Source organism: Pseudochaenichthys georgianus, unplaced genomic scaffold (genome assembly GCF_902827115.2).
Source record: "Pseudochaenichthys georgianus unplaced genomic scaffold, fPseGeo1.2 scaffold_640_arrow_ctg1, whole genome shotgun sequence".
NCBI classification, from domain to species: Eukaryota; Metazoa; Chordata; class Actinopteri; order Perciformes; family Channichthyidae; genus Pseudochaenichthys; species Pseudochaenichthys georgianus.
Window position 1 is genome coordinate 107,290 of NW_027263196.1, and position 13,494 is coordinate 120,783.

The 13,494-nt window shown below is 43.4% G+C and overlaps 1 protein-coding gene across 1 annotated transcript in view; it reads right to left on the reverse strand.

Moving 5' to 3' along the window:
- Nucleotides 1-12,022, reverse strand: part of LOC117443611 (collagen alpha-6(VI) chain-like) — a 57,287-nt gene extending 45,265 nt beyond the window's left edge. The window contains 2 exon segments of the mRNA XM_071202619.1: nucleotides 1,994-2,064; nucleotides 11,679-12,022. Coding sequence (XP_071058720.1) covers nucleotides 1,994-2,064; nucleotides 11,679-12,022 — 415 coding nt within the window.
- Between the last annotated feature and the right edge of the window lie 1,472 nt (nucleotides 12,023-13,494).

Consider the following 13,494-nt stretch of genomic DNA (forward strand, 5'->3'; position numbering starts at 1 on the left):
AGTAGAGACACTACATACTGATATACACCTGAACATCAGCAGGAGAGGACTCTTTAAAGTAGAGACACTACATACTGATATACACCTGAACATCAGCAGGAGAGAACTCTTTAAAGTAGAGACACTACATACTGATATACACCTGAACATCAGCAGGAGAGGACTCTTTAAAGTAGAGACACTACATACTGATATACACCTGAACAGCAGCAGGAGAGGACTCTTTAAAGTAGAGACACTACATACTGATATACACCTGAACATCAGCAGGAGAGGACTCTTTAAAGTAGAGACACTACACACTGATATACACCTGAACATCAGCAGGAGAGGACTCTTTAAAGTAGAGACACTACATACTGATATACACCTGAACATCAGCAGGAGAGGACTCTTTAAAGTAGAGACACTACATACTGATACACACCTGAACATCAGCAGGAGAGGACTCTTTAAAGTAGAGACACTACATACTGATATACATCTGAACATCAGCAGGAGAGGACTCTTTAAAGTAGAGACACTACATACTGATATACACCTGAACATCAGCTGGAGAGGACTCTTTAAAGTAGAGACACTACATACTGATATACACCTGAACATCAGCAGGAGAGGACTCTTTAAAGTAGAGACACTACACACTGATATACACCTGAACATCAGCAGGAGAGGACTCTTTAAAGTAGAGACACTACACACTGATATACACCTGAACATCAGCAGGAGAGGACTCTTTAAAGTAGAGACACTACATACTGATATACACCTGAACATCAGCAGGAGAGAACTCTTTAAAGTAGAGACACTACATACTGATATACACCTGAACATCAGCAGGAGAGGACTCTTTAAAGTAGAGACACTACATACTGATATACACCTGAACAGCAGCAGGAGAGGACTCTTTAAAGTAGAGACACTACATACTGATATACACCTGAACATCAGCAGGAGAGGACTCTTTAAAGTAGAGACACTACACACTGATATACACCTGAACATCAGCAGGAGAGGACTCTTTAAAGTAGAGACACTACATACTGATATACACCTGAACATCAGCAGGAGAGGACTCTTTAAAGTAGAGACACTACATACTGATACACACCTGAACATCAGCAGGAGAGGACTCTTTAAAGTAGAGACACTACTTACTGATATACACCTGAACATCAGCAGGAGAGGACTCTTTAAAGTAGAGACACTACATACTGATATACACCTGAACATCAGCAGGAGAGGACTCTTTAAAGTAGAGACACTACATACTGATATACACCTGAACATCAGCAGGAGAGGACTCTTTAAAGTAGAGACACTACATACTGATATACACCTGAACATCAGCAGGAGAGGACTCTTTAAAGTAGAGACACTACACACTGATATACACCTGAACATCAGCAGGAGAGGACTCTTTAAAGTAGAGACACTACATACTGATATACACCTGAACATCAGCAGGAGAGGACTCTTTAAAGTAGAGACACCACATACTGATATACACCTGAACATCAGCAGGAGAGGACTCTTTAAAGTAGAGACAACTACACACTGATATACACCTGAACATCAGCAGGAGAGGACTCTTTAAAGTAGAGACAACTACATATTGATATACACCTGAACATCAGCAGGAGAGGACTCTTTAAAGTAGAGACACTACATACTGATATACACCTGAACATCAGCAGGAGAGGACTCTTTAAAGTAGAGACACTACACACTGATATACACCTGAACATCAGCAGGAGAGGACTCTTTAAAGTAGAGACACTAACATACTGATATACACCTGGACATCAGCAGGAGAGGACTCTTTAAAGTAGAGACACTACACACTGATATACACCTGAACATCAGCTGGAGAGGACTCTTTAAAGTAGAGATCATCATCATCACTGCGCCTCTCTATTTCATACTATTTCCAAGGTCTTTTAGAAGTAACATTTACGTGATCGCTTATTTAAAAACGTGTTTAAAGACCCACCTGTCGTCAGAGCAGCGATGCCAGAGAAATACGCTGCTACGATAACGCAGAGGAAACATTCTCGTTCTTCCCTTCATGTTTGGACGCTTCGTGGGTGCCTCTCTTCCTACAACAAAAACATAGCAGAGGTATTTCAGAACATGTTTTTTGTAAGTTCCAGGAAATACACATAAAACAAACCTTTGTACGAGAGCTTGCATTGAGTAGAACGTAACGGTCTATAAAACAGTGAGTCAGAGGAACGTGTTTAAGTGGATTTTAATCTCTTCAGCGTGTTGCTCTGGACCAGCTTCCCTAAAACAGAATATACCACATATTGTAGAAGATTCTTTGAAACTTTATTTAAAAATGGGAAAGTGTTAATATTCATATCAGATACAATTCCAAACAAAGTGAATACGTTTCAAACATAGATATTGGTACCATGTTACTTCAAGGGTTTTCCGTGTCAGTTTCACGGGGTCGACTTTTGCCTCCATTGTCTTAAAGGTCGTGGCATTTTGGAACGTTTAAAGAACTGGTGCATAAAGCTGCTGTTTTTCAATCTGAAATCAGACCAGATTGAAATGCACACAATATTCATCAACGTCTTCTAACATGAGAGAATAAAGATACTGCTGTTCCCAAGGCAACCCTACAGCTCTGGGTGATCTTCAATGACCCTGAACACAACACAAGAGTTGGTGTGTAGCATTACGTTTTTGTTTAACGCATATTTTGTTCTTCAAAATCACATTTTTCGGTCCTCGAACGCACATTTTAGGGCATTTTGAGATTTGTTGAGACATTTTTTCCCGTTGCACTAGTTAATACTAACACGAAAACATATTGGCACTACAAAGAATACACATCTGGTTGCAAGACAAGTAAGATAAAGAGTGCACAATAATTAATTTGATAAATTACAAACATCAGAGAAAAAACTATTTACAAAAGTGTCTTTGTGTTATCTGTGTTTTATGAGTTTTATGTTTGGGTTTCATGTCAGCACAACCGGTAATCCCAATAGAGTGGAAATTGTTTAGTCTGGTGAGATTTAAATACACAAACGATCAAAACTTTAACAGTATCTAGAGTTGAGATGGACGATTTTGCAGGGATCTAGCTATGGGCGAGTTTTTCTCACTCGTTCTGTCACTTCCTTCTTCCTTCTCTCTGTCTGTACCTGTGTCCTCTCATGTTCCATTAACCCAGCTTCCCCAAATGTCTCTCTTTTTGGTGTCTATATAACGCCGGGATCCGGAGTCATGGATGATCCTGCGGTCCTGTGTCCCTGCATCGTGAGCCCTGGATCTTGAGTCGTGGCTGTGGTCCTGGATCATAGGTCCTGATGGATATCCTCGTGGATTCATCTTCCCTATTATACACACATGCATTTCCAAACATTTGGACTACCTATGTTGCAAATGTATTATCTTTTCAATTACACACGACATCTATTGCACGTCTGTCCGTCCTGGGAGAGGGATTATATATTACATTACATTACATTGCATTTAGCTGACGCTTTTATCCAAAGCGACTTACAATAAGTGCATTCAAACCAACAAAATACAAACTTGAAGAAAACAGAATCATAAAGTACATCAGGCTTCATAGAGCAAAAACATTTCAAGTGCTACTCAACTGGCTGTAGATAAGCCAGTCCTTTATTAGTATATAAGTGCTTTGTTAATAGTTCTATCGCTTAAAGTGGAGTCGAAAGAGAGATGGAGTTTTCAGTCTGCGCCGGAAGGTGTGTGAGCTTCTGCTGTCCTGATTCAATGGGTGAGCTCATTCCACCATCTTGGACGCCAGGATAGCAAACCCACGTGTTTTGCTGATGGGAACTTGGGTCCCCCTCGCAGCGAGGGTGCAGCGAGTCGTTTGGCTGATGCAGAGCGGAGAGCACGTGCTGGGGTGCACGGTTTAACCATGTCCTGGATGTAGGAAGGGCCAGATCCATTCGCAGCATGGTAGACCAGCCAGGAGGGAGCTGCAGTAGTCTAGGCGTGAGGTGACGAGAGCCTGGACCAGAACCTGCGTGGCTTTCTGGGTCAGCTGGGGACGCATCCTCCTGATGCTGTAAAGCGTGTATCTGCAGCAGCGGGTTGTAGCAGCGATGTTTGCAGTGAAGGACAGGTTGTTATCTAGGGTCACACCCATAGTCCTTGCAGTCGGGGAAACAGCAGAGGGGCCGATGTTGATAGTCAGGTCAAGAGTGGGACAATCTTTTCCCGGAAGGAAAAGCAGTTCAGTTTTGTCAAGGTTGAGCTTGAGGTGATGAGGCAGACATCCACTGAGAGATGTCGGCTAAACAGCAGAGATGCGAGCGACGACCTGGGTCTCTGAGCGGGGAAAGGACAGAATTAATTGGGTGTCGTCAGTAGTGCTGTAGCGACGCGTCGACATCGTCGACGACATATTTCCGCGTCGACGCGTCGCTACACACACGTGGGTGTGTAAACAAAGCAACAAGCAGTTCGCAATCGCACTTCAAACACAATGGAGACTGAAACGGCTACCACCTCCTCCTCACAGGATTGCGCACGAAGCCCTCAAACGAAACATCTCGCCCTAGGTCTTCAAAAGCATGGGAATATTTTAAAGTTAGTCCAAAACGCAAAGATATTGTCATTTGCAGTCTTGCCAAATGGAGTTGGCATATCACACAAGCACAACGGCTATGTTGGAACATTAAAGCGGCAGCTAGCTGTGGTGGCTACCATTAGCAGCTAGCATTTGCTCTCCGATTTTTACATAAAAATGGAATTATGGATTATAAATGCAATAATTTTTTTATACAGACGTTAAAAACCTATGGATTAACCGATTCAGCCGCGTTTTTTCTCATTTAATGCCATTGAACACGTCTTTTGATCAGATTGACAGCTACGGTGGTGAGACGATCTCCCTAGAAGCTCTGTAAAGGTACGTGTTGTGATGACTGTATTTGCTTCCCCTGTCGCGAGTCCGGATCACTCAGTGCTGATACTATATACCTACATAATCTGTGGAGTCTCAGCTTTAATCGGATATCTTGTTTGTGCAGCTACGATGAGTAATAAGGGTACTTTTATCTTGAGTTCTGTGTCCGTTAGCATTTTTCGCTCATGGGTCATTTAGATGCTTCTTATGAGACTTGTGTTTTGGTAAACATGGTTTGTATCGTCAGTTAGCTGAGATTATTTCCGTTAATCTGAACACACATTAATAGTTTGTTAAATATTAAGATCTTCTGAGACACAGTATCGTGACATTTTTTTTTTTACATTACGTTTTTTATACATTACGTTTTTTATGAATTGAACAACAGAAAAATAATCGTTAGATTAGTCGACTAATCGATCAAATAATCGCCCGATTAATCGTTTCCCCCAGCACTAGTCGTCAGCGTAGCAGTGGTATGAAAAACCATGCGGGCTAATGACTGATCCGAGCGAGTTTGTGTACAAGGAGAAGAGGAGGGGACCAAGAACAGAGCCCTGAGGGACCCCTGTAGTTAATTGACAAGGGTCGGACTCGGATCCCTCCTCTGTTGCTCTCCCTGAGGTTTCTCCCATGTTCCCTTTAAACTGTGGGTTTTCTCTGGAAGTTTTTCCTTGTACGATGTGAGGGTCTAAGGACAGAGGGTCTAAGGACAGAGGGTCTGAGGACAGAGGGTCTGAGGACAGAGGGTGTCATATTGTCATACTGATATTCTGTTCAAACTGTGAAGTCCACTGAGACAAATGTAACATTTGTGATATTGGGCTATATAAATAAACATTGATTGATTGATTGACTCAAGGGCACTTTTGGGCCAGATTTGTAAGTCATTTTGATATAATGAAGGCATCGAGAGAACGCTGACTAACGTTGCTACTCAAATCATCTAAATCACGTGAAAAGAGTGAATATGATGGGATTTAGAGCAGGTTTAAGATGTTTGTTTCAGTAGTTTTTAAAGACCCTCTACACTCTGTCACATACACAGCCATTATGGAATCTGAAACATTCTGAAAAATTTACAAAACTTAAACTGTGATTTTAGAAAAGCTGTTCCATCTGTCAAAAAAACCTTCAAGTCGAATAAAGTTGAGATTCTGGGGAGCAGTTTAAACTTTGGATCTTTTTTCTACATTAAAGTATGACGAAGCAGTATCACCGGAAAGTTGGATGATTTTTAGCTCCGTCGATTTCCCATTCATTCCTATGGGGGAAACGTTTGCAGCTTTTTGCGGTTGTGTGAAAACAGCTTGGTGAATCTCTTAGAAAATACGATAAGTAGCACGTCTAACTTTAAGGTGGAAGATAAGGAATAAGATGAAGAAGTATGCAGGATTATACGTGTGCTGCCGTGCCATGCAGTCACACACAATGCTCAACATCCTTCAATGATCCCTTCCCTTACAGCAGTGTTTCTCAAACTTGTTCAGACCACTTAGCCAATAATAAAACACTCGCGGACCACCTAACTCCCCAAATATCGTAAATAAAATAATACGCCTGCTTACCACTCCAACAGTATATTACAAATTACAGCCTAATGATGACAGCTTTGTGTGAACTTCTCTATCGCTCGTTCACACATTAAATCGACAATACAAAACAACTACAGATTCTACAAGCATGTTGTTCATATGCGGTTCAAACGGTAAATGCTGATAGATTTGACACATCATATGAAACGTAGACTCTTCACTTTAGCGCTGGACTTACTGCGTTCAAGCCGAGCTTCGCAGCTTTCAGCCGGGTGGTTGTTAGACAGCGAACCACTCCCCTGGGACTCAGTAACGCACACAAATCACTTGTTGCTGCTGAATCACCTGCGTCAGGACGAGGCACCTTGACTGTCGCATCAGATTTTCCATTTAATTTTCTTTTAACTGACCCTGTCTTTAGCCATCGATCCATCTTGTCAGTTGACCGTTCTTTTGTTTATTTTTTTAGTTGACCGCTCAAATTGACCGCGCAGATCATTTATGACATAAGACGTAAAACGAACCTACCTACGTACCTACGCAGGGGCGCCGCCAGGGATTTTGGGACCCATGAAAATATATCACATTGGGCCCCACCACCAGGCACAGGCCACTTTGTTTATAAATTACCTCGAGGGCCGGACCAAATGGTCTAGCGGTCCGTATATGGCCCGGGGGCCGGAGGTTCCCCACCCCTGCTTTAATATAATAACATTAGTATTAATATCATAACCAAAATACAGACTGATCACTCAATGCTTCAAACTGTCCATCATCCTAAATAGACTAAAAGCAGTTTTTTGTTTTATATAAATCATTGGCTATGTGGGGAAATACTGTTTGAAATGTATAATTTAAATTAGATGTTAGCTTTTTGTTATATATATATATATAATACAATATATATTGTATTCCAGTCTCCCTTCAGATATGTCATTCAACACAATGCTGCTCACCTCCTTCAGTTGGGAGAAAAGCTGGTTCAGGTTCAGCCTTATGGGGGGACAGGGCTGCTCAGCCTAGAGATGGATCTGTGGGTCCTGGCACCAGGGGGGGGGGGACAACTGATTTAGTGAATAGGCACTAAAAATGTGCCTGCATGTATTAAAGGTAGGGAGGTAAGAATGGAGAAACAAGCTCGAAGCGCTAGAATTTGAAAATACACAACGGAAAAAAATCTGCCCCTTCCTTCAGAGTTCCTTAGAGAGCCCCTCCTCCAACGAACGCGCACATGACCAATGAGGGCACGAGATAAGTGTGTGCACAGATGGAAGGCTGACAGGCAGGTAGGCCATCCAGTTATTTTAGCCGGGCCAGCTCAGATGATTGGTCGTGCTTTTTACAGCGCCACACGGCTTCCACAGATGACATGTTTGTATGTATTTGTTGTCAAAGCACTTCAGATATTCATTGCTATCGGGATGTTAAGAGCATTCCATGGAATATAACAAAGTGTTTCTGAAGTTAATTACCTACCATACCTTTAAATATCAGCTAAAAGAGCAGTGAAATTAAAGACCTCTGAATTTTCTGTAAAGATATTAACATTACTTAATGTCAGCTTAGTAAACAAAAACACATTAGCTAACAGACTAATTTCCACCACTCATGGACCACACACACCTTTTCTTGTGAAAAACTGGGTGACATGCTGTCGCCCTTTAGTCCCTCTCTCTTGTCTTTCTCTCCTTTCTCGTCTTTTCTTAGAGCCTGACTTTGTTGGTCGTTGAGACATGGTACAACACAGTATGTAGGCTAAGTACTAGCATCACATGCTTTCACTCTCTGCAAGTGCCGGTGCCGCCCGCACCGCGTTGGGAGGCAGGACCAAACCATTACACGTAAATAGAAGGGGTGTACAGAGGCTTTGGGTAATTGACTTTTGGAAGAAAGAAAATAAGTTAAATGAATCGTACATTTAGTGAGTAATTTATCAATATAATCTATTAATGTTAATATTGAGGCTTGATGAAAGGTTACTTACATATGTTTTCTTAATGTTCTGTACATTTTGGGGCCCATGTCAGTCACGGGCCCTTAGAATCGTCCTAACTTTTCACCCCCCTACGCTAGGGTAAACCAACCGTTCTCTTTTGCCCCGGACATGTCCTCTTTTCACGCCCTGTCCGGGTTTCGCGGACCGTTTGCATGTACTTACATTGACTGGCGCATTGCAACAGAATACTACGGTACTCTGTGCGTGTGTGCCGTGATCCCTGAGTCTGAAGCTTTGTGGGCAGCTCTACATCTACGCTGACACAAAACAGAGGAAGGGGACAGAGCGGACCGCAGCTCACATTCACAATGCCAAAGCGCATGTACTTTTACAGATGAATTGCAGAAGACATTCCAAATGTACCGACCCGGTCGGAAACAAATAGGAGGCGGAGTGCACCGTGTGCAAAGCTTGCACATACCGTGTGTCCAATAAAGGTGCAGGCGATCTTAAGCGCACATGGACACAGACACACGTAGGAAAGCTGTGCAAGGTGAGAGTTTGTTGACAGACTTCTTTGTTAGACAGGCAAAACAGAGGATGCTGTAAATGAGCGGGGGGTGCGTAACTTGCATTTCACACCGAAACATCACAGCAGCTACAGATCTATGGAATCAAGTGCCTTGCTACAAAAGCATTTCCAGGACTCTGACACTGCCAACAAATGCAGTAGTGCGCGCACTAAAACCCGAAGCCATTGTCAATGGTGTTATAGCGCCCAACGCGATCGATGTCGCACATGAAGCACTCAAAGAAATGCAAGTACGGTGGTGTTTCTTACAGACGGGAGTAACCACGGCAACACACCTCTCCCTCCCTAACCACGGAGCAGGGAAAATATTCCCAATCATAATCCAGTACTTAGGCGCATTCACACTGCGGTACTTTTCCCACAAAGGTTCATGCGAACTTAGTTCATGCGAACTCTTTAGTTCTCATGAACTAAGTACAGATCGCGTTCACACCAGAAAAAGTCGCCTGAGGGAAGATTAGGCAAATGAAGCCGCTGACGTCACTTCTTCTCTTCTGCTTTGGTTTACTGGCAGGGCCGCAAACCACTTCACGGCGTATACTGCCACCCGGAGTCCCCGGCCGGAAGTCCCCGGAGTTGGGGGAAGGCTTCAGTAGAACTGCTGGAGTACCCAGCAGCTTCTACTGAAGCCTTCCGAGTAAATCGACAGAACGCCGCACACCTCCTCATCTCCACCGCTCCCATGTTTTATTTTGTGTTGCCATAAGTTAGTCTCTCTGCGTTTCTGCGCTGGGCTAATGCTAATAATGCTAATGCGAGGATAATAAATGGCGGCTTCACAAACTTTTTGGGGAGTTTTACGGGGCGTGGTTTGCAATCCGCCCAGCCAATCAGGAATATAGCTCTCTAGCAGGGACTTTCGAGGGGGTAAAAACAATAGAGTCTGGCTGCAGACCGCAGCAAGGAGGCGTTTCCTATAGGGGCGTTTCCTATAGGGGCGTTTCCTATAGGGGGCGTTTCCTATAGTGAACGACGGGAGCCGGCTCTCGCCCGCGAACGAGCCGTTTTTTGTTTTGTTTTTGCGGAGGGATCTAGATCGGCATGAAGGCACATTATGCAATGTGGACATTATCCCGCTTATTACACACGGCCACATTCTCAACAAAGTAACGACATGACTCCCAATAATAATTTAAATGCTTTTTATGGATTTAGAAAAAGATTTATTGATTTAAAAAATAGTTTTTTGTATTGATTTAAATTGCCATGCATCCGCTAAGAAAAGTAGTCCGTTGTTACCGTTAGAACTAACGTAACAACGGCAGGAACTGCTTCTATAGTGATTTTGAGGAGCTTTTTGATTACAGATTTGAAAACATCGTTGCTTGCTTTAAAAGTAGCACAATTCATTATGTCAGACCTTGAAAGATATCCCTGCCCCTAATGCCAAAAGTAACTGGCAACTGCATATGTGTCGCCGTTTGATGTCTATGTCTGGACCGCTGCGTAAAAAGGAGGGTTTCTGACCCATTACTTCTCTTCTTACTTCTATAAGAATAAAACACGGAGGACGGAGATCTCTTTTGTCCCCCTCTTCTCCCCGCTGCAGCCTAGCAGTTGATCTCAAAGCACGCTCCCATCTCCTGCAGGGAGAAAAACTATATTTATATACTTTATATAGGTTGATACAGTAGCCCCTTTTTTAAAATAGTTGTTATAGGTGTTGCCATCTGTTTTGTGTAGCGTGGTTCTAGAGAGTTACACGGTCTGTAAATGCAATGAAAACAATTTGGCCACAGCAAATAATTTATATTAAACATGTAATTTTTACTTTGAATACTTTAGTACAAAGGATGTCTTGAATAATTTAAGTGATATATATGTACACATATAAATCATTAGTCAAAACAGCGCTACATTTGATTTAATTAAAATGTATAATATGTGGTAAACTGAAGAGCCCTTTGGGAGCTGAAAGAGCCGGCTCTTCTTGGTGAGCCGAATGATCCGGCTCAGCAAGAAGAGCGGAATTCCCATCACTAGAACAATGACTTCTTCTGCGAGGATTTATAAAAGCAGCTGAATAAAAAAAAGTTAGGAAACGCCCCTATAGGAAACGCCTCCTTGCTGCGGTCTGCAGACAGACCCATCTCACTCTTTTTGGTGTGAACGCGATCATGAACTAAGTTCGCATGAATCTTTGTGGGAAAAGTACCGCAGTGTGAACGCGCCTCTTGACTGGAAGAGGGGTGGCATGCAAACACAATGAATGGAGGTTAAAGACACACCACATGAGACAGCAGAAACCATGGCACAATATCTCATTGAAACATTGGCAAAAAACAATGTCTGAAAAATGCAATTGCATTACTGCAACAGAAACTTTGGAGGAATCCGACGTGATGAAGGGGGAAAGAATGTGTGTGCATGTGAAGAGGTTGCTGCAGAAGAACACTCATCAGTGTGGCCTGCCCAGCACACACATTGATACTTCATCACGGGCAGACGACACGATAGATACTGACCTCGAGAATATCATGTTCAAAATCTACTTCCACATGTTACACTGTGCGCACCGAGAGCCTGAAGGAGACTGGGATGGTGTTTGCCATAGAATACAGAAGGATGCTTCCTCACAGCGAGACACGATGCTGTCATTGTTCAGGCATTGAGAGGACGATGCAGATGTTTCAGCCTTAAGGCTTTCTTTCTGTCGCAGCAGAAACCACCCAGTGATCAAGAGGAGATCGACCTCCGGCACATGCACTCCCTCACCTCTCAACTTCATGTCCCTTAAAGTTAAGGGACGACTGGCACAACAGCGTCGTGATGGACTTGGTAAGGAATATGTCCAGTTCTGTGCTGACGTGCACGGCGTACAGTGCACGTCTGGAGTGTCTGGAGAAGTGCACGACTCCCATGGAAGAGTTCTGATGTGGATGGGTCTGAGTGAGCCACCAGAGTGGGATGATGTGGAGGCTGCATCCAGTTCCTAGGAGAGAAGGGGGGGTGGTGATGACGTCAAGTGCTTTGACCAGGTCACCAGTCTGAAGAGATGCCCAGGAAGGTGGCGAGGAGCTCAGTGGCTTGCAGGTGCACCAGAAGAGGACCAGAAGCATTGCATGCTACTCAGAACCACTGAAGACGGCACCGTGTGTCTTTGCGCTCTACCTCTCACGATGCGCTGAGGGGTTTCTCCCCGATGCAGAGCCAGAGGACCGAGGAGAGGAGCCAGCTGTCTGCTGAGTCACTGAAGAGGATTCTATTTGTGCAATACCGTTTGAAAGACGTGTCCTGCAAAGACTTTCAGGCTTAATTTGTGAGGCAACCGAAAACAGCTGGGACAGATCAGCTGCTCAGCTAACTGTGGACGGGCAGACGAGGAGGATGACGAGCAGGATGAAGAAGGTTGAAGTGTGCAGCTCTGCAGAGAGAAAGCTCTGTAGCCGCGGGAGAGAGAAACTTTAACTTTTCATTTTAAATTGGGACCCGAGGAAACGGTTTTGACGACTAGAACATGTGAGAAGCTGTCTTTCACTGTTGTTGTTGTTTACAAACATTTATAAAGCAGCTTATATTTGGTTCGTGGTGCCTCAACATGTTCTGTTCACTAATGGCAAGTATCCAAAACTGCATCGTGCACTTTTAAAATAATTAGATTAGTATCGTTGTGAGGCTACTGTTGTATTGTTCACATTGACAACCAAGAGATTGTTTGTTAAAGCTGGATTTTCTATTTTCTACTATTTCATGATTGTTATTTATTGTTGTCCAGAAAGACTCGAAAAGAGATATTACTCTGTTACCGGTTGAGTTTGAAGTTATTCTTGTGCCTCGAGGCTTAATAAAGCATGCTGCTGAGTGACCTTGGTTCGGTGTGTCTTTGGTTAGAGAGAGATATTATTGTTATACAGTAAAATAATATAAATAATCATTTATATCCATACAGAGGACTTTAAAACAATAAGGCATCTTTGAGTAAACGTTAAGTATCGTTAAGTATCGTTAAGTATCGTTAAGTATCTCGAGGCAAGTCCTCCTTTTGGAAATCAAAACATGTCTACCCTACGCTCCATCTATGACACACTCGAGTCCTTCTGTAACAGTTTGAGAAACACTTTAAACTTATTATAATATGAATTTAAAATGTGGCATTCTACAAATATACTCGCGGCCCCTCTGTGAGAAAGACTGACGACACCGGCCGACAAGAGAAGAAGTATTTCGCTGATCGCAGATTAGGAGCTGCTGCATAGCAAACAAGGCACTGCACGTGAGTAGGAATGAAAGAGTAGAAATAAACAGTTCTAAAATGGAAACATCTCAAAATGAAATAAAACATTTAAAAAGTTAAAACGTTGAAGTTAAAGACGGCACACAAAGACAGAGAAGGTACTTACAGACGCTCCGCTCTGCCTGCTGCCTCTGAACACGAGCTGAGGTCCTCCGTCTGCTAGGGGCTGGAGGAGGAGGAGGAGGAGGAGAGGGAGGAGGAGGAGGAGGAGGAGGAGGAGAGAGGAGAGGAGGAGGAGGGGGAGGAGGAGGAGGGGGGGGAGGAGGAGGAGGAGGAGGAGAGGAGGAGGAGGAGGAG